This window comes from Ailuropoda melanoleuca, chromosome 2, assembly GCF_002007445.2.
Source record: "Ailuropoda melanoleuca isolate Jingjing chromosome 2, ASM200744v2, whole genome shotgun sequence".
Classification (NCBI taxonomy): domain Eukaryota; kingdom Metazoa; phylum Chordata; class Mammalia; order Carnivora; family Ursidae; genus Ailuropoda; species Ailuropoda melanoleuca.
In genome coordinates this window covers 5345060-5371458 of record NC_048219.1, presented here as the reverse complement: position 1 = coordinate 5371458, position 26399 = coordinate 5345060, and the positions used below count along the sequence as shown (strand labels likewise).

The window sequence follows — 26399 nt, the reverse complement described above, 5'->3', positions numbered from 1 at the left end:
AGGGGAGGCATGACTACACGTGCAGGTCCGGGAAGGTCAGGATGTGGTGGGGTCAAGGGTCACACAGATCTGAGTCTGGCCTATGGCTCTGCAAAGCGCGGGGTGCATGATTGCCTTCCTCCCTAGCCTTGGTGTTGCAGCAATAGGAGATAAAAGCACTGGGCTCAGACGAGATCAAGTTTAGCACAGCCCCAGGCACAGAGTAAGAGCTCAGTTAACAACAGTTGCCTTTATTGTCAATTTTATTTTGACTTCCTTAAATGTATTCAGTACAAATGCCTTTTGCTCTGAGATAAACTTTGAGCCATCTCAGTAGCCACCAATGCATAACGGTTACCCTCGAGTCTCACAAAAACCAGGGAGATGGGAGGGGTGGAGCTTGCTGTAGCCTTTTCCCAAATGGGGAAACTGAGGCTTAAGGAAAGAAGTGACCGACCCAGTGTCACAGCCTGAGTGAGGCTTTGGGTCTCCCACATCACATTATCCCCCACCCTGGTCCCCAGTCACACCAAAGCCACAATCTGGAGTCCACCTGGACCCTCTCTGGACTGCCAGCCCCAGAACTTGAGCTCCAGGCCTGGGTTGTATTCGGCACAGAATTTGCCAAATAACCGCATGTCGGGGACCCACGTTAAGAATATGATGTAAATGATGGACATCCTCCCCAAGAAAAACGCACAGGTGGACCCACATAATCATATGCACATTCCATGTGTTCACAGACCCCTGGCCAGGAGGCCCTGCCCAAGGTTTCTGCTGCCCTGGATCGCTGGTGTGGCCCTGTGAGCTCTCCAGGGATGACCTCGCCACACACCCACTTCTGCTGGGTAAAGAGGGGCCCCAGAGGGCTTCTATCAGGGGACCACAGACCATTACCCCCCCACGTCTCCACCTGTGGTCACTGCCACTGCAACCACTAAAGGTAGGAGCTGCCCAATGCCGCACTCCCATCTGGCCACAGGCCACTCCCTCCAAGTGCTCTTTGTATTTCAAAAAGAGAACCTTTATTACCTCGTCTTTTCCTCATTAGAATGTCTTTTACAGCAACACAAAGCAAAGCACAAGACTCCTCTGCAGACGCGGGGAGCACACCGACGGCTTGTCAGCCAGGGACCCACCCGAAGGCCAAGAACGGTTCTCGTTCTCTCTCACTCACACTCACACACACACACACACACACACACACACACACACACACACACAGCATGGCCGCTCAGGTCTTCTGGACCCTCGTGCCAGGGACAGCCGGTGCTGGGCCCTACCCTTGCTGCCTCCTAACAAATCCAGGGGCCGATACCAAGGTCTGGGGTGGGCAGCAAGGTGCAGGAGCTGGGCAGGGAAAGGACCTGATCCCCGTTCTCTGAGACAGACTCTGCAAATGCTACCCCACTCCTGGGCCAGGCACTTCTGTCTCTGTGCTCCGATTCAAGTGCTTAGAGAAGTAGATTCCGAGAGCTGGTTTTTTCCTGGGCTGTTGAAACCTGCTAGCGTTAGTGACTTGAGCTCAGTAAATCCAGACCCGGGAGGCACCTCCAGGTGGAGAGGGCATTGGCAGCTTTGCTGGGAGCCGGTGGGGGGGGGGGGAAAGGGGGAGGAGGAGGGGAGACTGAGGACAGACGGCTGCTGCCATGGCCCGACCCAGGGGTGAGTCAGGAAAGACGAGCATGATACTTCGGAGTCTGGTTTGGTTTCACCCTCCAAATTAGCATGGACACTTCCATTTCCACGGAAAGCGGCAGCCAGACAGCTAGCAGGGCACGGAGGTTCAAGCCAGTTGCATGTGGAAAGGCACCAGATGGTTTGTTATGAAACACATTTTGGTCAGAAAAGAGCTGGGGTTTTTGGTTCCTGGGAGGACAACAAAGCCAGAAAGAAGGGAGGTGTGAGCCGGGAGAGGCGAGTGAGAGAGGCAACTTTGGCATTAGATCTGGTTCTACTCTGCACTCCACCCCTTCCACACTCAGGGCCTGTCTCCTCCCCTGTACAATGGTGACAAAACAGTCCTGACCAAGTCTCAGTGTCCGGCTCCACACGCTGTCCCCGGAGGCGTGGGGTATCGGGGCTCAGAGACACCTACGCGGACGAAACAGTTAGAATGGGGCTTATGCCCGTCCACCTCGTGGAGACGAGATGAGTGGGGGACCCCGACGGACGGCAGTCACACACAGATGATCCCCACTGTTGCAGTCAGACTCTGGGGACCTGTGGGCAGCCAGTTACACTGGTTCCGAGCACCGTGGGGGACCGCCCGTGGGGACTTCTTGTAGAAGGGCAGATGGAAAGCTCTATGCAATGCAGCACCATTGAGGAGCCCCTGGGGGCCACACCTGCCATGTGTGCTTTAAAGTGCCAGCTACGCATTGTCTTTGGTCAGGGGCTGCCCCTCTGTCTGAGAGCCCCGGGGCAGGGGCACAAGCCCAGGCCTGCTGGGCCCCAGCTGAAGGCACACTTGAGGATGCAGCGCTCTCCTGAGGCTGCGGGGCCCTCCCGGACACAGCAAGGAGTGGGGGCGCCACCAGGGAAATTTGGGTCCTCAGAAAGAGAGAAGGGACGAGAAATGCTTTGGTCACCATCCTGACACCCACAGCAGAGCAGAGCTTGCTCAGGAGAGGGCAGAAAGCTGGTTAAAACACTGCGCTTGTGCCTTGCGCAAAACCGGCTTCCGAGTTGAACCAGGAGTCACTGAATAAATATTCAAGGCATCCTTCAGTCTTACAGAAAGAGTGGGGCTAAAAAAAATTTTTCTCCTTCCCCTCTGCTTGACGGGATGCAGCTGTGATTCGCAGGCTGACGGTGCTGCCACCCAGCAGAGAGTGGCCAGGGGTCCTGGAGCTGGCCCCACGCCGCCACAAGTGGCTTTGGTCTGTCACGTGTCCCGCCAGCCCCGAGGCCCTCAGAAGCTGAAGAGGTCATCTTGCTTGGCGCCGCTGCTGTCAGGTTTGTCCCAGTCGACAGGTGAGTGGCACTGGGCATAATGGATGTCCTGTGCTGTCAATCCAGTGTCTAGGACCTGAGGGTTCGTCCGAGACTGCGCAAGCCTGGAAGGCAGAGCTGTGTGAGCCCAGGGCCCCCTAAAGGGGTTGGCAGGGGCCTCAGCAGCCAGTCCCGGGGCAGAAGTGAAAGGACATGGATGGGAGAAGGCCAGGACACAGGGGCCAGAGAACAAAGTCCTGGATGTCAGAACAGGTGAAGCCTCTGACAAGAGTCTACCCTTGAGGACCAAATGGCTCAGAAAACTATGGGGCGAGCAGGGACATTCCTGCCATGGAGAGAGAGGCCAAGGGAGCCACCCCTACCCAGACTCCACCAGGAAAGAGGGGGAAGGGCAGCGCTGGCAAGGGCAGTGAGGACCACACACAGGGAGGAGGCGGTGCCACCAGGAGTGGACTACCAGCTAGAATTCTGTTATAGGAAGGAAGACAACCTAAGCATCCAAAGAATAGGGGAGAGGTAAGTAAATTACAGCCCAGGTCCTTAGAAGAATGAGAGGCAGTCAATAAATGAGGTGTTTCCAAGGAGTTTTTAACAGCCTGGGGGACTGTTCCTGACAGGTCATTGTTGAGTGAAAACCAGGACCCCCAAATGCAAATGCCAACATGAGCTTTCAAGGCAGAAAGAAAAAAAATGTAGATGTATAGGAATTAAGCCCAAAAATCTGGGCTGTGGGATTATAGGATGGTGTTATTTCCTGTTCAATGCTTTGCTGATTTTCAAAGTTGTTAATAAAGGGCATAGGATACTTAAGTAATCTGGAAAAAGCAAATGGAAGATTTTCTTAAAAGAGGGGGTCGTTGTCAGCTAGCGAAGCAGGAAGACGGTAAAAACAATGGCTTTGCCTCCATGAACGGGCCACCCAGGCTGATCCCCCACCTGCCTGGGCTAGGCCGGGATTTCTAGCAGGCTCTGGCAGGCAGGGGTTGGGGAGGAAGGAGAGGGTTTCAGGGGGCTGCCCGAGTCCCCAGGAAGACAGGGGCACCTGACTGACCAGGCTCAGTGTTCAGAACCCTGAGCTGCCCAGGGCTCTCTTCAGCTCAGCCTTCTTGGTGCCATGTCCCCAAGCGGAAGGTAGCCATGGCTACTGGAATGGCCCCTGGGAACATGGGGAAAGGCCACCACCCTGAGGCAAGACCTAAATAGCTCCTTGCTGTGCCTCACATTCCTCCTCTATGCACCGCTCCAGGGGCTTAAGCATTACCTCCTCCCTGCCCCTTTTTGCAACTGCAAAGCCCCTGGAGGGAACAAAGCCTGCAAAAACCCAGGTTTGGAAGGCTACACCAGGTGTAGGAAGGGGGAATCAACCTGAGCTGCAGAGTGTTTAGTTCATCTCAGACTGTGGTACAGAAGCCAGTAGGAATAGTTTTTGACTCAACAGCAACAGCCTTTAGCAGACCTGGCCAACCCCAGAGAGAGAGTTCCCCATCCCTGGAGGTATTTGAGTTGAGATTTTTTGCTCTGGAAAAGGTCAGAGTTCATGCTCTCAGGTATGGCAAAAGACCCCGGAGACCAGCCCACAAATGCCAGGCCCTCTTCCCAGGTACCAGGAGCCCAGCTAATGTTACCTTGAAAATGCTTCATCCAGGCCGTCATCCAGCTCCTTGGGGAAAACAAAGCAGGAGATATGAACCCTCAGTGGGGGAGCCCAGGCTCACAGCCAGGGCCTAGCCCAGCCCTGGGTAAGCTATGGGGACTTGGGACATAAGCGTAGGAGTCTGGTGGGTGCCTGAGGAACAGGCACACACTTCTCAACCCACGGGCCCAAACCTGGGGTGTGGAACAGGAGAAAAAGCACTTTGGTGGGTGTAGATTTCCCAGCTCTGCCATGACTCAAGGGACACCTTAGGCAAATCGCTGCTCCTCTCTGGAACTCAGCTTTTCCTTCCTTAAAATGAGGGGGTTGGACTGGATGAGGTGGACGGTTTTCAAGTTCCAAGAGCAAAGAGGGTAGAGAAGAACGTTTTCTTGCTTTCATCACTTCCATGCTCTGCAGGGATAACTGATGGCAGGAACCCCGCAACTTCGGTGGGAAAACAATGGGTGGGGATCCCTGTGGCCTCCCTGAGTGGATGGGTAGGTGCTAAGGGTGGTTCCCAGGCAGCAGAAAACGGGCTCTTGATGCCTCCTCGAAGTGGCCACAGGGAACAGGAGTTGAGTTTTTCAAGTCCGTCACCGTTTCAGATATTTTACAATTTAAGAGACATGACAAAGTAACGTGTGATTCTGCAAGTGATCCGAGAGCAGAAAAGGGATGTGCGGTGGACACGTGGGGAAATGTGACTACGGCCTGTGGATGACCTAACAGCATCAGATTGATGGTAATGATTTCCATCACTGTAATGTGCTTGTGTGAGATGCTGAGATGTGAGAATTTGGATGAGGGGTGAACAGGAATGCTTTGTACTGTTTTTGTAACTTTTTTGTAAGTCAAATTATTTTCCAGTGAAAAAAATTTTGTAATTTTTAATAAAAAAACCCCTCCAGTTTCCTCTGGGAGATTCTGCAGGCAGAGGTCATCATCTTTACTGAAAGGATGAAAAAGCTGAGACACAGAGAGGTCAGGGGGCTTGCCTCGAGTCACAGAGCAAGTCAGGGCCCAAATGATGACCGCCAGGCTTCAGGCTCCTCCTTCAGATGGCAGAGTGGGGAGGGGTGTCGGGAGCAAACTGTGCCCACGCCAAGAACAAGGGAGCCTTTGGCTGGTCCTGTGGTGGGCCGAGCCATGGAGGCTCAGACCAAGAGGCTGGGCATTGTAAGGAGACAGCTGTGCTGGGAGCCAAGCCTGCTGGGGAGGCAGCCCCAAGTTCAAAGGGGACATTGTTCACCCCCCAACCTGGGCCTGGGCGCTGCTGGGCTGAGTCTGGCCCTCCCAAAGGACTGAAGTCACGGGTGCCAGGGCCTAGGCCCTAGAGCAGCCTTAGGCCTCAACCAGGGATCAGGCGGAGGCTCTTTGGATCCCTGTGGGGTCCCCCGGCCACATGACCACTCACCCAGACAACACTGCTATTGTTCAAGGCTTGAGGCCTCGGTGCCTCATCCACGTTAGTGGTATTAGCGCTGACTGTGGACAGCGGGGCCTTGGCCATCTCTTCCAAGTCCAGCAGGTTCCCAGTGGCAACCACTATGAGGGGTCCGGTCAGGTGTGTCAGTGGGAGGAGTCTCCTGTTTCCAGGCCTCATCTCCCAGCCCCGTCCTGGAGCCCCCCCGGGCCATCCTGGCCTTGACTCCGTCCTCAGGCTGGCCTTCCGAGGCCTATCAACCAGACCACCCAGAGCCCCACCCGTGCACCTCCTGAAGCAACTGGACAGCTGCCCACAGGGTGAGAATCTCGCCCCAACTCATGTTTTAGACTGATAAAATTTTTACATTCACAACAGGTGCTGAATTTTTTTAAGAGATCACATAAATAAGATGTTAAATGTGCAGAGAGAGATGTATACATATATTTATACAGTTGCACAGGGACATATTCCGAAGAACATGCACCAAAACGAGCAATCTTTCCCTTTATCTACACTTTTCTAATTTATCTATAATAAGCATGTATTATTTATTTAACAACAAAACAAAAATAAAAAACCAAGGGTTTGCCCCAGCCCAGGAGGGAGTGGGGCGCTCTGGATGAAGGGTAGACCCGGATCATGCAGCTGATTCTGGCCCCACCCCCCTGCCCAAGACTCACGGCTCTTCAACGACGGGGTGCTGTCTCGAAGACCCCCGCCCAGGACGTCCCCTCCCTCTTGGCTGGCTTTCTCCCTCTTCTCCTTCTCTGTGGGACCAAGGCACAGAGCGTTGGAGCCCCCGACCCCAGCAATTGCTGGAAAGGGGCAGGCCGCGGCCAGTGTCAGGGGGCAGGCATTAGTCTTTAGCAGGGAGAAAAGAAACTGCAGATTTGACCCTCACAAGCACCCTGGGGGAGGGAGACAGCTGTTCCCATTTCTTCGAAGGGGGACAATGGGACTCAGGGAGGTGAAGGGACCTGTCCAAAGACACACACCAGGTAGGTGAGGAAGGAGAGAGTCGGGCCTGGACTCTAGGGCCTTTCCTACCCGCTCCCCACTCCTCTCTCTCTGCCAGCCTTCCCCCTTCCCCCCCCACCCCCGCCCAGTGTCCCTGAAACAAGACTCACCTTCCTTGGACACCTGCCAAAACTCAAAGGCGACTTTGAAGGCCTGGGCTACTGTAAGGGTGACAGCCTGGGCCTGAAAAACAGGAAGTGGGGTGGGGAGGGGTGCCTGTCAGGCAGGTAACAGCAAATCTGAAATGCAGGCCCTGAGGATCTGCTCTGTCAAGGCTCTGAACTGCCAGATGGGTGAAGACAGAGTCCCGGCCCCTCCCAGGTCACCAAAGTAGCCCTGCAGTGGGACAAGGCCACACCCTCTCCAGGCAGATGGGGCCACATCCTCACCACTCCTAGCCCAGCCAAGGTTCCCACCTCTATTCCAGCCCTGACGATTGCAATGGCTGTCCATCTCCACTTTTTTCCCTTACCTTTGGGCTTCTCTATATTCAAATTACTAGGGGCTTATTTCTTCCAAGAAGCCCCCCCCACCACCCCCACTATCACCTGAGGACTTCACACAGTAACTTAGCCCTTGGAATCAGAGAACAGAAAAGCCAGAACTGGAAAGGGCCTGGCCACAGCCTGAATGACCAACAGCCAGAGGCAAAGGTTAGACTCTGGTTAGCCCTATGCCGGGTCAGAGGGACTTCTAACTGGATCCAAGATGTCAATGTGTGCCCGTGGCAGGGGACCAAAACCATTCAGTGCCGTAACTCACCTGGAAGAGAGGGCCACACCTTGGCCCTTCACCCCTGAGGAACTCCCATGCACCCCTTCAAACCCAACTCATTTGTCACCAGCTCTCTCAGGTCCCCAGCACTGGGGCCCCACAGGCCCACCTACCTCTCTCTGGCATCATGCCCATCAAAGAGTCACCAGCTCACATGCCTGTGTCACACCATCTGGGTGCTCCCTAAAGTCAGGAACCCGGTGTAAACACCCCTGATCCCCAGAGTAGGCCAAAGCCCTCCAGGGGTGCAATGCTGCATGCGCCCAGGGGGCAGGCCTTCTGAGGCCTCACTCAGCCAGGACCTACGCCCAGCCCACATTCATTGCTGCCTGTTCCTCTCTCTGCTTCCAGTTCAGGGTTAATCACAGCTCAGCTGCTGGGAGTGGGAGCCCCAGAGCTCAGCTGTAGCCGGAAGCGACATCCAGCTTCCTTCTGACAGCCCGAGCCTAGCTAGGGAAGAAAGCACCAGATTCTTTCAAGTGCACAACAAGTTCAGGCCTAACCAGCCTCGGACCCACTCCCTTCCCTCCGCCAGACAACTTGATTTAATTGAGAAATGAATCTGTGGCTACTGCCTTTAAAACTTTTTTTTTTAAATTTAAAATCCTTAAACAAGCTGACTGATCCATGCCAATTAAACTTCACGAAGTATAAAATCTCATTTGAATGTCTCCGTCATTTACATTTTTGATGGAAGTACGGGTGCTTTATGGCAAAACTTAAATATGGTAATTAAGTATGAAACTCTTCACAGCTGTTTACAATTTAAGCTGTCACGTTTGAATCAAGTTTAATAGACCCAGTTACCATTGAGAATTGCCCATGAACTAAAAATATGGGCTGATTACCAGTGGAGTCAGCTCACTATACACCTAAGACAGGGCTGGTCACCTAATGTGGCAGGGAGATGGAAACACCATTATTTTTGCCTCCAGGATATCTGGGGGCATGAACCTTATACTGTTTTTGCATAAATCTCCTTGTTCATTTGCATACATCCCTGCCCTTTCGCCCTGAAATCCCGAGCTGCAAGTACACCAAATATAACCCAAGATGCACATGTGCGCAGGTGGCTGCAAGCCCAGGGTGGGCAGGGACGGGGGCGGGGTGGGCCCTGCTCTCTGAGGCGGCTGCAGGAATCTGGGCAGCATTACAAGAAAGGTCTTCCTTCCCTAATCCCGCAGGCTAAATGCTTATCCCTCCTCGGAGTGCCTCTGGCCTGTGAGTCTCTCAGCACCTGAACTGGGTTCTACCTCACCCAGTTTTTCATGTCTCTGGCTTGTTCCCAGGATCCAGGCTGCGTTCCCTCAAGGGGCCAGGTCTAGCTCAGGACCCCCCCGGATCCCAGATCCCAGCCTAGTACTCAGACCAAGTCCGGCCCCAGGTCCCTTATGGCCCTGCTGCCCCAGAAGCATAAATCTGGCGCAGAAGGATTACCGGAGGAATGCCGATGGCCATGTATGGAGAACAGCTCTGCCCCAGCCTGCCCAGGGTAGAATTGCGGGGGNTGGGGGGGGGGGGGGGGGTCACTTTGCTTACTGTCAGTCCACCTGCACGGCAACCCTGGGCCCCCCGTCAAAGCCGGCAACCCTGAAGCGTTCACTTCACCCCGAGGCTGCAGCACTGGCAGAGGCCTCCCAGTTGGGCAGATAGAAACATTTCTTTCTGGAGGAACTCATCTTGGCTGTGCCCAACAGGAGTCACCACGGGAGGGAGTCCTTGTGGCTGTGCTGCCCGAGCTGAGCTGAATGGGTGGGCGACCCAGAAAGGAACCCCTTCCCCCCACCCTGGGTGGTCACAGACTTCTCGCGCAGGGAAAGGGTGGGGATATGTGGAGACTGTGGGCTCCCGGCCAAAGGCAACGAGGGCTACGTCAGCATCCAAATTCAAGTTTCCCTCACAGGCTGTCTCTACTTTGCCACCCACCCCGGCTCCAGTCACATCTGAGTCCTCAACTACCAATCATACCCTTTAATTCTGCACCTGTGTGTTTGCACGTGCTGATTCCTATGCTGGGGTGCACATGCTCTTTTACTGCCCCCACCCCCCTTCTCTCGGCCAGCAAACTCTTACTTATTACTCAGCCTTCAAAGCTCGATTCAAAATGTCTCCTTCTGGGGCGCCTGGGTGGCACAGCGGTTAAGCGTCTGCCTTCGGCTCAGGGCGTGATACCGCCGTTATGGGATCGAGCCCCACATCAGGCTTCTCCGCTAGGAGCCTGCTTCTTCCTCTCCCACTCCCCCTGCTTGTGTTCCCTCTCTCGCTGGCTGTCTCTATCTCTGTCAAATAAATAAATAAAATCTTAAAGAAAAAAAAAAATGTCTCCTTCTCTGGGAAGCCTTACTGACCTCTGGTGAGACTTCATGACCTCTGCCCCAGAACTGAGCCTGCTGTGTTCCTGTTACCAAATCCTAGCCCTTCTCCCCCACCATCTTGCTGGTATCTCCACGGCCGATTCCCTGGGTCCCCGGGTGCCCAACACAGGGCTTAGCCCGGGACAGGCAACAGCGGATATCTGTGGAGGCACCTGGCCGCTGGGGGTTGCGGAACCTGAGGCCCCCATTTCACCTTCTGCCTCCCTCTCAGAAATGTTCCCTAAGCCCTGAGAATCTCAGGATTCCCAACACAGCCAGGCTACTGCCAGCTTGGGCTCAGCGGAGGCTGGGGTGGGGGGGGGCACAAGAATACCACCCTCACATCAAGGAGGCCTGTTTACCCTGCCCTGCCCTGGGCTGTCTGAAGGGGGAAGGCCAGCTGAGAAAGGGTGGATAAGCCATAACCGAGCCAGTCAGCTCCTGACACAGAGCAAAGCGTGTGAGGAAAAGTGGAGAGCCTGGGCCCAGGTGTCTGGCAGTAGCATCCCCTCTGCCGGATCAGGGTTCAGCTGTCAGTGCCAAGCGGAGGGCAGGTTGTTTTCCTCAATAACTGACCTCTTGGCCTGGAGCAGGCTGATTTTGTTCAAGCCTGTCTAAAGTCCTCTGGCCCCAGACCAGGCCTCCCTTCAGCCACTGGGCCAGCATCTGCTTTCTTTTACCCCCTAGCTCCCCTTTCCAGGGAAAGCCTCTGGAGCTTGGCGCCCCTCCTACTCAGGGTCCACACTCTGCAGCAGTCGCTGTGGGCCAGCTGCCCCTGCCCAGTGCCTGCTCTGGTCAGTGGGGAGGAAGAGACAAACAATGGGGAAATAATAAGCCTGTATTTTTAAGTCTCTGTGGCCTCATAAGACACAAAGCCAAGAGTCACTGTCTGTGAGAACAAAGCCGTCATGGGAGAAGCCACTGCAGCTCGGGGACCTGGGCATCATGAGGCCTTGGGTGAGTGGCTGGCGACAATGAGTCTGCAGGAAAGAAACAAGGTACACAAAAGAAAGGGGCCTTTCAGAACAATCCTGGAGGTCACTCAGGTGACCTCTTCATTCTGCTGATGGGCAAGTAGCCCAGAGAAGGGCAGGCTTTTATCCACAGTCACACAGCACAGCAGCCAGGATCAGACCCTAATTTGTCTCGCCCTGCAGTGCTCCCTCCAAAAGACCTGCGGTAGGCTGAATCATGGCCCCCAAAGATGTCTGCATCCTAATCCCTGGAACCTGTGAGGGTTAGCTGGAAGGGCAAAAGGGACTTCACAGGTGTGATGAAGTTAAGGATTTTGAGATGGGCAGTTATCCTGGATTACCTAGGGGGCCCAATCACAAGAGGCCTTCTAAGAGGGAGGCAGGAGGGTCAGAGCCAGTGACCATGGACTGTGACAACAGAAGCAATGTGACAATGGAAGCAGGAGGAAGACCGGGAGGTGCTGCACTGCTGGCCCTTGGGTTGAAGAAGGGGCCAAGAACCAGGGAATGGTGATCTCTGGAAAGTTTAAAAAGGGCAAGGAAACGTATTCTCCCCTGGAGCCTCCAAAAACGATCACAACTCTGCTGACCCACTTTAGACTTCTGACCTCCAAGAACCGTAGAATAAATTTGGGTTGTTCTAAACCACTATTAAGTCTGTGGTTATTTCTTACAGCAGCTACAGGAAACTAATACCTTATCTCGAGCAAGCCCTGAGGGGTAGCAGGAAGCCTGGGGACCACTTAAAGACTGTGATGTCCTTGATGTGTCCCTGATAAGAGGGGTAGGGGAGAGGATCTCTTCTCCTTGGTTCCAAGGACCACAGGGTATGCGGAGTAGGGCTCTGGGCCAAGAGTCACTGTCTGCCGTAACCACTGTACCAGCAGAAGGGGGAACAGAGGTTAACAGAGGCCAGCACTAAACCAGTAAACATCGGGAATCTCCTCAGAGTAGATGCTCAGACCTCCGGATCTCTGAAACGCAAGCCTCCACACCAAAGGTGGACTCACTCTGCCTGCTTGTCCTGAAGCTCAAGACAAAGCCCAGACACCACAGAGGTCCCCACTCGTCTCAGCTGGACGTGGCCAGGGGGCAGCCTGGAAAGGGGGCAAGGAACTCGGGGCTCCTCGTGGTCATGCAAGGAGGAGAAGAAACAGGTTTAAATCCTCGCTCTGCCTGGCTGGCTGCGTCATCTTCAGCAAGACAGCTGACCTCTGTGAATCTGCTTCCTCATTAGAAATAAAAACAGTGAAGCCAGTAGCAGCTGCCACCTCACAGAGCTGTGAAGACTAAACAGAAGATCCCTTAAAGTCCAGCACTGAAAGAGGCACATGGTAGGTACCAAAAAATGGCCATTTCCCTCCCCACTCTGGCTATAGCAAGCCAGGTCCCCTTGCCTTTCCCCTGGGCCCTCGGATCACCAGTCTCCAAGGACTAATTCCTATAAGGCCCTGAACCCCCAGACTGTACTACTGACAGGAGTGACCCTCCCCATTCAAATCCAATCAATCATGTTAGAGAGGAAGGGACCAGGGCACTCACTGGGGACATGGGCTTGTCACCACCCACATGCCAGGCTGCCCAGCCAGGGCAGCCCACGGTGACAGGCTGTCCACTGACTGCAGCCTTACTCAGTGCTCTCAGCATCCATGTGGGGTTCCCAGGGATTTTATACTTCCTATTAAGTGCTGTCACCTCTGGGTCCTGCCTCCCCCCAAGGGCAGGGCTGCCAAGGCCAGAGCCCGCCTGGACCCCAGCCTCTCCCCACTGACCATTTTCCGCTTGGTGCAGAGGAAGGCATGGCACTCGAGATTCTCATTGTGCTGGCTCTGTGCAATGTAGGCAAACACTTTGTTGTGCATCTTGTCTGCTGTGCAATAGGAGATCCTGAAAGGTAAGCGGGAAGTGTCACCAAACCCGGTACAGGGGCCTGCCCACATCTGGGGTGCCCCATAGGGCATCTCCCCTGAGTCGCTAAGAGCCAGCTATCCTACTCCACCAGGGAGAGACTTTGCAGAGACGGCTTTGGCCTCTGGCCCTGGCATTCTGGGCCATCGATGGGGCGTACCCAGGCTGGGGAGGAAGGAGTAGAGGGAAAGACTGAGGGTACTTTCCCCCTTCTACTGACCCATACTCCAAAATGTTAATAGCTATGCCTTTCCTGCATCCCAGGAACATTCTAGAGATGACTTCACTTAATACTCAGAGCTGCTCTGAGATGGGTTCTATTATTATCCCCACTGTTCAGATGAGAAAACTGAAGCTAAGGGTCTCAGATCACCAAGCTAGTGGCAGAGCTGAGACCTGCACTCACCTGCGGATTCCAGAGGCTGTAACCACTGCCATGCTACCCTTAAGGGTGTGCACTGACCAGACAGAAGGGGAAGCAGGACAACGCCCTGCCCACGGATGCCCTTCACTGGGCCTTCCCTCCCCGCCCTCCAGTCATGCCCCTGCCCAGAGGTTGGAGGAGTTCTAGGCCCTCTCTCCCAGGGTGACCGAGACTGCTGGCAAATTCTCCTGGAGCTGTGGTCAGAGGGCGAGGAGCTGGGAGTCAGGTGAGGGTGTGTGAAGATGACTAGACAGGGAGCCCCAGCAGGTCCAGGAGGAATACACAGCATCTCCCTCCTCTTGGAACACTTGCCCCCATGCCCCTCGTCTGCTCCCTCCCTGCGCCCTGCTTGGCTGCTCAGCCTGGGAATCTCAATCAGCAGAGGAACTGGCAGCCCCAAGGTGGGGCAGGAGTTCAGCAGACTCCTTCCCCTAGTACAGCCCCAACTCCTACCACAGCCACTGACACAGGGATCGGCACCACTTAGGACCCCCAGGCCAGCAGCTCCCTCTTCTCCATCCCAGCAGATCCAGCCTCCTGCCACCTCCCCTGGGAGGCCTTGCCAGGTCAGACAGGCTCCTCCTTCTCTGCCCTCTTGGGAAATACTTATACTCTCTCTCCTATTTCTTTCCCTCCATGCCCTCCTTGCTGGCAGGCGCTGGGTCTGAGGCCTCCCCTAGTTAAAGGAGGCAGGCAGATCAGGAAGGTGAGAGGAAGACACCAGCCAGAAACTCTAAAACTAAACCCCCCATCCCCCCCAGTACTGGCTTGTACTCCAGAGGGTTGAGCCACGTGCTTGGAGACAAAGCAAGAGGGTGGAGGAACGCCTGGCAGCTAAGTGCCTGCTGGACAGAACTCCAGCCTCTGTTCCCTGGTCCCAGCTCAGCTACCTCCTCACTGTGGGGCCTTGAGAAACTCCCCAGGCCTCAGCTTCTCCATCTGTAGAATGGACTGTCCCTTCCAGAGCTCTGAAATCTTACAACTGACCAGCCAAGAGAGGGAATGGGGAAAGCCTGAGGTTCCAAGGCTGGGCTCTGACTCCTTGAGAACAGCGCCTCCCCACTGACTCCCCCTCAAACCATCTATGCTCTGGCCTCAGACTCTGCCTTGAGGCCTCCCTGAATGCCTGGCCAGATGTCCAGAGCTGAGCTGCTGCATTCACGGCAGAAGGAAAAGGCAGTGACTCCACAGCTCTCTGCTCCAAGCCTGACTCAGCAGCAGGCCTAGGGAGGGGCAGTGGGGAGGGGGTCCTAGTTCTGACTAGGCCTCAGCTGCCTACTGCAATAGGAATAATGACAGTAGCAACTGCCCTTTAACCAAGTGCCCACTGTGAGCCAGGCGCTGTGCATGCAGCATGTCCTAACAGCACCGTGAGGCAGGATCTGTTTCCACCCCCACATACACACGAGGAAACAGGCTCCAAGGTCACCCAGACAGAAAGTGGTGGAGACTGGATTCAAGAAAGGGCGCCCCACCCACTGCCCCAAGCGGCAGAGTGAACGTGGGTGATGCTGAGCATTACCTGTAAATGGACACGTTCTCAATGAGCTGGTTGGTGATGTTGTCGGTCAGGATAATCCCTCGTGGCGACACCTTGAGGGTCACTTTCTGCAGTTTCTTCCCGCTGGCCTTGGCCTTGGGGTAGATATGGGTCAGAGAAGCCTGCCTACTCTCACGGGTTACACCTAGCTGGTCTAAGCCCCAGACTCGAGGCCCCCATGAAGCCTCAGCGTAGAGACAGCAGACACGCTGGGGAAGACAGTGGTCAGCGCTCTCCTGTGATAAACACAGGGACAACTGCTGCTCACGGAGCACCTGCTGTCTGCCAGGCTGTCTGAGCACTGAGTGGGCTATCACAACCCAGCCGGATCGCTTCCGGGGAGTCTCCACTCTACCCACTATTCCTGCGAGGGTCAGAGCTGAGGGGTCCAAGGCCACCAAGGGAGGTGCGTTTACAGGGCCATGCTAACTCAGGATGGGGAGCTGAGGAGGGGGAAGATCTGTCTCTGGTGGGTTACCCTGTCCCTCAGGCCAGAGGGTAAGTGGCTGTGTGACAGCAACCTCCCCACTACTCCTTGGCACTAAGTCGCCAACCCTGAGGCAGGGTACCTGAGCTGGGGGAGGGGAAGCTGGGAGACCAGGCCATGGCCACAACAGCTGGAGAGGACAACACTGACTCTCACCCCACAAGTCCAGTGGCTCCCCTCTACCAGAGTCCCTAAGCCGGATGCAAGGGGACTCAGGGGCGGGAACAGCTCAGATGCATCCAATCAGGGTAATAAGCAAGGGGATAAGTGGTACCCCAAGAATCTGGCCCTCGGCTCATGGCTCAGATGCATCCAATCAGGGTAACAAGCAGGGGATAAGTGGTACCCCAAGAATCTGGCCCTCGGCTCATGGCTCCCCCCGCCCCCCGACTGGGGCTCACCGTAGCCACAATCCTCTTGACCGCAGCAGCTGACAGCTCCTCACCCTTGGGCTGCTCCACCAGTGTCATGCCCAGGTACTTGAGGCTGAAGAGCATTCCCTCGAGCAGTGTCTCCCGAGTGTCTGTCCAGTTCTCCGGCAGCTCTGAGCAGGAGGGGGACAGGCCTTCAGACCCCATCCTCCCAGCCCCCATTTCCTAGGAAGACCTAGCAAGGGGCACTGGGGTCATCCATCTACCATTATTTTTACCTGTAATAAAGGACTAACATTTTCCAGTACCTACCAAGCACCACGGTAAAAAGCCTTCCATAAAATATTTTCATTAATCCTTACGACACCCTGTGAGGTAGACACTTTTATCACACCCACTTACAAAGACACTGAGGCCCCGGGAGGTGAAATCACACAACCAAGTCCACAGAGCCATAAGTATAAGAGCCAAGATCTGAACCCATATTTTCAAGTTCAAAGCCCAAACTCTACTTCAACACTAATACTCACTGAGGGCAAACCACGCTATTTTCTTACTGAATCTTCTACATGATCCTGTGAGGTGGATGTTATCCTCACTTTACAGATTAGGAAACTGAGGCTCAGAGAGGCAAAGTCATCAAAGGCCACATACTAGTGAATAAAGGGTTGAGTTGGGAGTCAGAACTCAAACCTGGGTGGTTCCCAGGGCCCCAGCCTGCTCTGCTGGCCTCCATCTGCACAGCCATGGAGAGGGAGAGGCAGGGAGGAGAGGGACCAGGAGAGAGGCAGTGGCAGGGAATGGGGGAGGTGATTGCTCAAAGGACATCCTATGAAGGCCACCGGAATCCAGCAGACCTGGGTTCAAGTTCCAGCTCTGCTTCCCACCACCTGCATGTGTTGGGGAAGTCCCCTCTCCTCTCTAAGCCCAGTGATGCTGAGGCCATGGTACGGAGCAGGGCACACGGCAAGAGTCCTCTGAAAACTCTGCCTGCGACTGAGGTCAGGGAGGTTGGGAGACAGGGGAATGAACCCAGCTCGCTGGGTAAGGACACAGACCGGGAGAGAGCTAGAAAGCCCCCGTCTCACCCCACCCACTCGAGAGAGCCCTGAGCAGGCGGAGGGACAGGAGGGCAAGTGTGGTCTTCATCAGTGGTTTGAACAATCCCCAGGGTTCCTCCCCAGATCACTCAGCTGGAAGCAATGAAGCTAGGAGCGGAAGGAAGGTCTCTAGGGATCCTTCCAAGCCCGATCACCAAGACGAATTAACATCCCACACTCCTGCCTGTCAGGGCCCTTTGCCTGTCCCTTATCACCCTTTCCCTGACCATGTTGCAGTGTAGGAAGTATTACGATTGTAGCCACTTTAAAGAGGAGGAATTGGCTCTTCAGCTTCACACATGATCTTGGGTAGGGCAGGATCCACAGAGGAATTAGTTTCCAGGGGCCACCACTGAGGTGGCCAGGGCCAGGTTCCGTGGACCACTTTCTGGGAGAGGAGCTGGGAGAATCCTGTACTCCCCCTGATCCTGCAGGGGCCCTCAGTGGCTCTAATGGGAGAGCCATGGAAGAAAGCTTTGGACTGGGCATCACTGGTGCCAGGGCAGCTGAGGTCCTGGCAGGGCTGTGGGCCCCGCCTACAAGGCACAGCCTGGTTTGGGGGTTCCTGCCCTACTGTGTCCAGGTGGTAGCACTGGGCCCTCTACCCTGTCTGTCCCATGCTGCCCCTCCCCACAACTGTCTTGGAGTTCTACTCTTCCAGGGGCTCTGCTCCTTCTCCACCAGCCAGCAGGAGCCTTGTATACCCACACCTCTTTGGTTTTGACTTGAGCAAGCCACTGTCTCTCTCTGAGACGGCTTCCTCATCTGAAAAAGAATGCATGTGTTGGGGGGCAGGGTGTCCTACAAGAACTTACAGGTGTACCCAGTCCCCCTGTTTGAGATCCAGGTGAGCAGGGACTTGTTGGCTGGTCATCCAGAGCCTGGCATGCAGTTGGCACTCAATATTTGCTGAGTGAAGAAATGACCTGGACAACTCCAAGGCTTCTTTCAGGCCTGCAATATCTCAAACCCCATCTTCAGCTCTGGTCCCAGCCCACTGCCCTCCAGCCCTTGCACTTGGGCCACCACCCCAACAGGAGGCCCAGCTGCCGCTGAGAAGACCCCCAAGGGACCTTATCCTCTACTGTATTGATCACAAGCCTGTTTCATTTGATTCTCCAAAAAGAATCAGAAAGGCCCTGAGGTGACCCAGTCCTGGGTTGGGTAATGGAAGCCCTGGAGCAACTCGGACCTGAGCCTTGCTCTCAAAGCAACCAAGACCACCACCACATCATCAGCGCACAACAGAGCTGTCCAGCAACAAAGACAACAATAATAACAAAGCAGCTCTGACCCTTGCTTCTAATATTCACAGCTACCTTAACAGCCAGGCATTCTTTCATTCCCCTTTCAGAGGAGGGAAGGGAGGCTCAAAGGACACATGATTTGTCACAGTTGTCTATTTGACTCTAAAGCCCAAGTTCCTGACCAGTATCCCATACTATCTTCTCATGAGGCAAACTGCCTTGATTTTAGCAAAAGGTCAGGAAGAAGTTCCTAGAGCCAGAGATATTTCCTCCCACAATTCCTAATTCCTGAGGTTTCCCCTCAGTGGGCATTCAGACTACTGCTTTCAACCCCAGATGCATCTAAGCAAGGATGGCCAACTATGTGCTGCCGTGCCTATCGCTAGTGTCCTTGACAGACATTGCTAATCAACTGCGGCTCTATTCCCTCTGATTTACAAGCTTTGGACTGTTTCTCAATACAAGGCTCCAGGCAGGCAACATCAATCAATCAGGGGTGGCCTTGTTCATCTCACTATCCATCCCTGCCCTACAGCAAACATCCTTTGTCCCCACCATTTTCATGTCCCCACTATCCCATTTCCTTCAGCTCAGCCTTTCCTGGCCCCTCTCCAAAGCCACTTCCGCTCCTTCCATTCCAAAGGGCCAAAGCTTGCCAAGGTCACAGATGACCTTTTTGCTGTCAAAACATTCTCCAGTCCTCCCTGACCTCTGAAATGCGTGGCATATTCTGCATTCTTCCTTCCCTGGCTGACCCTTCCCCTATTCCATGGCCTCCTTCACGAGGGCCCTGATAGACCAGTTGCCACTCATCAGCCTTGGAGACCCTCTGCCCAAACTCCTCACATGACAGATGACAAAACTGAAGCCCAGAGAGGGATGGGACTTGTGCAAGATCACACAGCAAGTCAGAGCTTCACCCCGCAACCCCCCGCCAGCTCCCAATCCACTGCAGGCAATTCCCACAATGACTACTGGGGAGTCACAGGTGTCCCAGTGTCCCCTCCTACAATATCCCTGCATGCGCATACTCATTCACATGCACACACAACAAAAGCTCCAACCATGAGCTCTTCCTCATGATGTAACATTTTTCCCCCCACTTCTATGCCTTTGCTCAAGGAGTTCCTTCTATCAGAAATGCCCTTACCTTTATTTGATTGAAACCCCTTGCAACCAGCCTCATCCAGGAAGCCTTCTTGAAGGCAGGATAGCCTAGCTGTTAAGAGCAAAGGCCTTAATCCTAGAAACCCAGTTCTGACATTGTCTGAGTGATTTTGAGCAAATTAATTACCTTCCCCGAGTCTGTTTTCTCATCCATAAAACGGGAAACAACAGTCCCTGGCTCACAGGGCTACTGTTTTGATCCTTTGATGAGATAATAAAACGTAATGTGCTTAGCACAGGACCCCACCCATGGTCATGCCTCCTGATGGGGCCTCGTTCCTCTGTGAGCGGGTTGCCTGTGGATTTCCTTCTCTTCCTGCTCCAGCCGCATCACACTCAGCCAGCAGCTGTCTACCATGTGTCTTCCTCTTGAAGGACTTCCATTCACATGTGTCTCCCCCAGAAACTGGAGAAGGTGCACTCCTGTCCAATGTTGAGGCTCTGCCTTGTTCTTTCCCCCCTTCCCATTACCCTGTCCTCCCGGGCCCAGCAAGATCCTCCTTCCCCTTGAGGGAGGGAACCCTGCCTCTGCTCCTATTCTGTCCTTCTGGGCATGACTCATCCCCTCAATGAGGTGGAAGGTCTCTCATGCCCCACACCTTCCCTGAAAAAACCCACACCTAAGAGCACTCAAGAAGACAAACGCAGAGTTGGTGCCTGCTCGCCAGCTAGCCATCTCAGGCTGGAGACCACACGCTCCTTCTTAGGAGGAACCCGGGGCTTCAGGAAGGGCTCCCAGAGGCCCTCAGGCAAATACAGGCCTGAGTCCACAGCCCTGTTCCGGTCCTGGTTATTTTTGGCCCTGTGGTGGATAATGACTGAGCTATTTTAACTTAGCAATTTTACAGATGACCTGCTGTCAAGAGTTAGCTGGGGACCGACCATATGCCCAGTTTAACTCGCAGCTGCAAACGTGTGCTCTTTCCTCATTAAGAACCCCTGCCCAGGACTCAGAGCTGGGCAGGGTGCCTCTGTGCCCCTCTGGCTCCCCAGGAGACCCAGCCTGGCTGCTGTCTAGAACATCAGAGCAACAGCTAAACCCATGGGCCAGCGGGGAACCTCCAAGGGCTCTGGCCTCCAGCCTCGTCCATCCTGGTAGGGAGGTGGCCTCAGAAGCCACAGAATAACATCTCAGAAGGGGACTCAAGCTCTACCATGACCCGGAATGCAGCTGCTTCTCTAAGGCCACAGTCTCTTTCTCTGACAAATGGGTTCAGTTCCTCAAGAGCATCGTCAGAAACAGGTTCAACATGTAAAAAGTGCCAGGCAAATTTCAGAAGTTGTTAAGATTATCAAAAGAAAATAATTAAAAAATGATCATAGCATAAGCTCTCATTTCATGGGTACCTACTTACTCTGTAAGAGAAAAACGTGCTGTCAAGGTTAAAACCATGGGGTCTGGAGATGGGCTGTGGGGTTCAGTCACTCCACCTCCCTGGTCCTCAGTTTCCTCACTTAAAGATTGGGACAAGAAGCGTGTCCACCCCACAGGGTTGTTGTGAGGATGAAGTGGGTTCACACACCAGGTGGGCTTAGAACCAAGCCTGGCACATACTGACGGCCACTGAAGTGTGAGATACGGTCATTACCAAGGGTCGAGGGCTAAGAGCTTGAATGTGCACACAGCCATGTGCAGTATTTTGTGAGGAGAGGCAAGGATGTATTAGGATTCCCACTTCACAGATAGAGAGGCTCGGAGGAGTCTGGCCATGACTCATAATTGACAATGCTGGTCTTTGCCTCCCACAGCTCGGGCTGTTCACTCATGCCCGCACCCCACCAAGCCCCTTCGCATGTGAGGCAGGGGTCAGGCACAGGATCACCCAGCGGGGGTGGGCATCCTGTCCTGCAGGGCTGCCTGAATAGAATGCCCCTCAGTGAACAGGGGATGATCTGCCTCCTTCAAGGCACATCTGCCCCCACCCCCGGCCGCCACACCCAGCAGGGCCCCAGCCTCCAAACGTCCCCTCCACCTGCTGCTCCCTCTGGCTGGAAGGCTGTTCCCAGATTCCTCCCTCCTATATTCTCACATGTGTTCCAAGTCACCTTCTTGGAGAGGCCTTCCCTGACTGCCAGCACTGATGCTCTCAGAGCCCCACTTTTATCCCCTCAGTGGACCCCATTTCCACACACGCCACCTGACAAGCCACCTCTCTGCCTGCAGCTCTCTCTGGCTCCCGGAGATGCCGCTGCCCATGCAGACCGGGACATTCAGGGCTCCCATCCCTGAACCCACCTACTGCCAGGAACTGCCCCTCAAACAGAGTAACTGAAGAGCACATTCTCTACTGCCTCCCAAAGCTCCCCACGGGATGGCTCTCCAGTCACCCACGCTGGTGATTGACTTCATAGTGTCCATGCTTTGGACTCTCTTCCCTTCTCACTTATCCTGAAGATATTTCCTGGGATCTCTTCCAAATAGATGACTTGCACTCAGATCCTGCTCTCAGCTTCTGCTTTCTAGAAGAACCCAAAGGAAGATACCACTCTAAGGAAGCAGTCCCTGCCATTTCCTCAGCCTGCTTTATCCTTCTTATGGTGTCACCACCACTTATCACCACACCATTCATTTGCTCCCTGGTCATTCTGCTTCCTCCACCAGACCGTGAACACTGCTGGGAGACAGACTTGTTCACCAGACTCTCCAGTACCTATTGGTGCATGACACATAGTCTGGGATCAATAAGTATTTGAACTTGGGGGTTTATTTATAGTATCTTTTATTGCAAATATTATATGTAAGTACAACTAGATTCTCTGTCCCCTGCATACCACCAAACTCTAGCTTTCCTGGAACCTGTATCTCGCATTTCTTTACCTGCTCTGAGTCCTCGGACAGCCAAGAGGGAACCTGAGGATCAGAGGGGCCCCTCCTGTAAAGAAAGGTACTGAGGGGCCAGGGTAAGCCACCTTTCGGGCAGCTGGAAGAAAGGAAAATCCCTGGCTAGGGACTGAGATAAAATATTTATGGCTCCCGAAGAGATGGGAAAAAGGCCATGTGTGAGAGAGGGAGACAGTTCTTCAAGCTCAGGACTAGCTGGGAGACGGGGGGCCATGAGGTTCAGTGCAAAAGAGCCTGGGGTTCTAGTTTACTGGGTGACCTCAAGCAAGCTGCCTCCCTTTGTTGGGTTTCGGTTCCCGCACAAATAAAACAATGATCATGCTAATTCCAGCTGAGGATCTTGAGTGGTTTGGTGAGGAGCAAGTCACAGCTGAGAGCAGGTGTCAAGTCTAACCTTAACTCCACTGGCTTCATTTTGGCCCCAAAAATCAACCATAGGGCTCAGTTCCAGGTGGCCAGAACACCACCTCAGGCCAAGCTACCCCAGCACCTCCACCCCAGACACAACCCACAGCTTCCCTCTCTACCTTGTGGCTACCACTGTTCTCAGGGGCTGTCAGCCCAACCTGAAATGGGGCCTGCCCCAGCTCCTCCCGTGGCCAGAGCCCAGGAGGCACAGTTTTAAGACCCCTGGGCTGGGGATTCAGAGTGCTACCTCTAGAAAGCTGTGCTGGAGCCTGAGCCTCGGGTCTTTTATCTCTGACACGGGTCTGGTAAGAATTTCTGCTCTGTCACCTCACAGGAGCAAATGAAATAACAGAAGCAAAAACTGCGTAAAACATAAAGTGATAAAAGCAGTAGTTACTATTTATTGAATCCCTTTGCTATTTGGGGCAAAACACTATTTCATTTAATCCTCACACATACAAAAAAAAAAAAAAACCCAGCTGGGTACTACTGTTATTTACAATTTACAGATAAGGAACTGACGATAACAAGGGACAGGTGAAGATTTCACCCAGCTCATTCTGGGTCCAGAAGGCTCAGGACAGCACTCCGGGCTTCCTGGGGGTCTGCAGGGGAGCAGGGAGGTTCTCTTCTCCTTTTCTCTGCAGGTATAGATAGGTTCTGAGCCCCCAAAACTTGTAATAGTCATGCTGAAGGTCCACATGACAGGAGGAAACCACCAATGAGGTGCCAGTAGGAAGCATTATCAATAATTTTTCTCAACACCTCTGTCAGGTTAGAATTTTTATCCCCATTTTTCTGGTGAGGAATCTAAGGGTCAGAAAGGAAAATGACTTATTCAAGATCAGAGCAGCACAAGAAACTCTCTTCCACCATCCAAGGTGGCCCAGAATCAAAAGAGGCTTCTAAGCTTTCTTCCCTTACCCAGCACCCCCCTTCCTCCCCCATCCCAGGAGAACTGTAGGGTTCCACCACTGGAACAAACCATTATTCTCAGAAGTCCCAGTCAAATCCCTAAGTATTTAAAGGGGGTATTTAGGGGCCAATAAGTGTGGGAGGAGGTGCACCCCTGGCCTGGCCCAGACCAGCCCTAATGGGTCTCTGACCCCACCCCCACCAGCAGGCACCAGCCCATGTTCCAGTGCCAGTCTTGGTTTAGGTGGCCGCCACAGCTGCAACAGCAGAGTGGGGCAAGAGGGAGGGGCAGGGCGGGCTTTCTAGGCCCAGACACGCTGGCACTGGGAACTCGGGCTCCCCTGGTGGAGCCCTGGAAAGAAGGAAGGGGGTGGGATGTGACTGTACTGGGNGGGGGGGGGGCGGGAGGGGAGGGGAGAAGCTAGAGTTCCAGGTGTTTGATAGGAGGGTGGGAGTGTACAAAAGTCCTGGTTCTGGCTCCACATCTACCAGGAAGGCCTGTGTGACCCCAGGCAATCCACTCCCTTTCTCTAAGAGAAAAAAGAGGGACTTGGGCTGGGTTTCTCAGGCCTCAGGGGAAGGTGCCAGGTGACGGGTTCCTTGAGAGTAACTTGAGACGGGGAGCGGAGGGGGGGCCCTTCCAGCCTCCCAGACGCCCCCGGGAGAAGGGAGAGGTGGCGGCGAGTAAGCCGTTCGCCTGGGCGCCCCGGGACTTTGGAAGCCCGAGGGGGAAAGTGCGAGAGAAAACAGGTTTCAAAATTAGCCAGAACGCCAGCCTCACCACCTAGACGTGGGAAGAGGAGGGGACGCAGGGGTCTGGATGGCTCCGGGTGTGAAAACCTCCTGAGACCCCAGGCTGCGCCTCGCCCCCAACCTCAAGTAGGTACCTGAGAACCCCGCTCACACCTGAGTCGGTTTGTGGGCGCCTGGGAGTCAAAAGACCACCTCAAGGGTAGGCGGGGGGGAGACACGTGGGCTTCCACCCGCCCCCGACCTCGCGGCTAGGGCGCAGGGCGGCGGGTATCTCCCCAAACCCCGGTGCCCACTCCTCCCCCCGGCACTGTCTCGCCTCCCGCGGAGCTCCTGTCTCCCCTCAGCTGCCCAGCGCGGCGAGGGGGCCAGGTGCCGGGCTTCGCGCAGGTCTCTTTCCCTCACCTGCGGCCCTCCGACTGCCGCCTTCACCTGGGGACCCCGAGCTCCGCGCTCTCTCCCTCAGTTTCTACCCCTCCTCCCCAGCCGCACAGAGCTGGGACGAGAGTGGGACCGCGACTTGACCCCGGGCGACCCCCAACCCCGCAGGACCGGGCAGGGCCGCAGGGCACAGGGTAGACCGCGCCTCTGCCCCCGACACCCGCGGGAGGCCGGTCGCTCGGCCCGACCTCGGCCCGACCCCCGCCCGGCCCGGCGGACGCTCACACACTCACTCCGATGCCGGCCGCCGCCCCCCCAGCTCTGCTTGGCGAGGCTGGGGCTCCGGATCAGCGCCCGCCCCGCGGACTTGAGCGCGTCCATGGCCGCTCCGGCCGCCGCCACCGCCAAAACTCCGTCAGGGAAAACTTTCCCCACAAAGGGCGCCCCTAAGGTAGAGGGCCTAAAGCCAGAGAGGCCTCTTCTTTTCCTCCCTCTCCCAATCCCTTCTTCCCAGGATTTCTAGGCAGCCCAGCTGAAAGGTTCTCAGGGGCCATTTTACAGATGGTTAGACTTAGGGTCAGAGAGAAGGGTCTTGTCCGAGAGGAGGGTGATGCCCAGGGCAATGGGAGCCTTAGAAGGAGAGGTGGGAGTAGTAGCACGTTTCTGGGAACTGGGCAGGACTATAAAAGTTTTCCTTAGTAAGACCAGCTGGGCATTTTGCTCACCCCCCAGCACCCAGAATGCTCTCTGGCACCACCTGGGCACCTGGGCTGCCCCACCCCACCCCACTCCCCATGTGGTGGTATGGCCTGGGTGTTATGCTCTAACACTGCCTTACTCTGTGACCTTAGGTAATTCCTTCCCCCCTCTAGGTCTTAATCTTCATCTGTCAAAGGAGATGGGATCCTATTTCTAGCGATCCTTCCAATCTGGCAAGGCCTCCTGACCTTGACCCAGAGCCTGCCGTGCTTAGTAGGAGGCATTTTGAGGGGAGTCTGGATTCTAGAGTTCCTCCAGCACAGGCATTCTAAGTCCAGGATTTAGAATTCTCTCTAGAGGGGCGCCTGGGTGGCACAGCGGTTAAGCGTCTGCCTTCGGCTCAGGGCGTGATCCTGGCATTCTGGGATCAAGCCCCACATCAGGCTCTTCTGCTATGAGCCTGCTTCTTCCTCTCCCACTCCCCCTGCTTGTGTTCCCTCTCTCGCTGGCTGTCTCTATCTCTGTCAAAAAAAAAAAAAATCTTTAGAATTCTCTCTAGGATCCTATAACCTCCTGTTAGGCTTTGCAGTCAAAAGAGCACATGCCTCCGTGCCACATTCTGGCTTCTTCTAGATGGGGAGCTTCGGCAAAGTGAATTTCAGCCTCTAGGATTGCTGCTAGCTCAGAAGACAGGAGTCCTGTTCCCATGTTGGGGGAAAGATGGGGCTGTGCTGTCCCCAGCTGGGTAGTGAGGCCCCACTGACATTCCTCTCTTGGTTTATAAACTAAGTGGTTTTTCGACCATCTGTCCTTTGCTCCTCCAAAACCCTGCAGCCAGCAATACACCCACTTTACAGATAAGAGTCCAAAGTCTGGGAGAGAAGCACTCAAGAAGAGTCTCTGCAAGTCAGAAGTCAGGATCAAACTCAAACCCAGGCTTATAGGCCAGAGTAGAACGCTCGGGATTTGAACCTGACTCCTTCTTTTAGTGGTTGTGAACTCACCTTTCTAAGCCTCATCTCCAAAAGCGGCAACAACACCTATT

General features: G+C 54.6%; 1 protein-coding gene across 2 annotated transcripts; it reads right to left on the bottom strand.

The window, feature by feature from the left end:
• Positions 1-210: 210 nt before the first annotated feature.
• Positions 211-25082, bottom strand: LDLRAP1 (low density lipoprotein receptor adaptor protein 1). 2 transcript variants are annotated; one of them, XM_034646911.1, is made up of 9 exons: positions 24949-25082; positions 15876-16018; positions 14970-15082; positions 12888-13002; positions 7124-7196; positions 6677-6763; positions 5985-6115; positions 4560-4594; positions 211-3038 (listed from the first exon to the last, which is right to left on the bottom strand). In XM_034646911.1, exons 1-9 carry the CDS (start codon positions 25034-25036, stop codon positions 2894-2896), a joined length of 930 nt encoding a protein of 309 aa, XP_034502802.1. In that variant the 5' UTR covers positions 25037-25082; the 3' UTR covers positions 211-2893. The 2 variants fall into 2 exon arrangements, with proteins under 2 accessions (XP_034502802.1, XP_034502813.1); XM_034646922.1 differs by having other exon boundaries at positions 4560-4591.
• Between the last annotated feature and the right edge of the window lie 1317 nt (positions 25083-26399).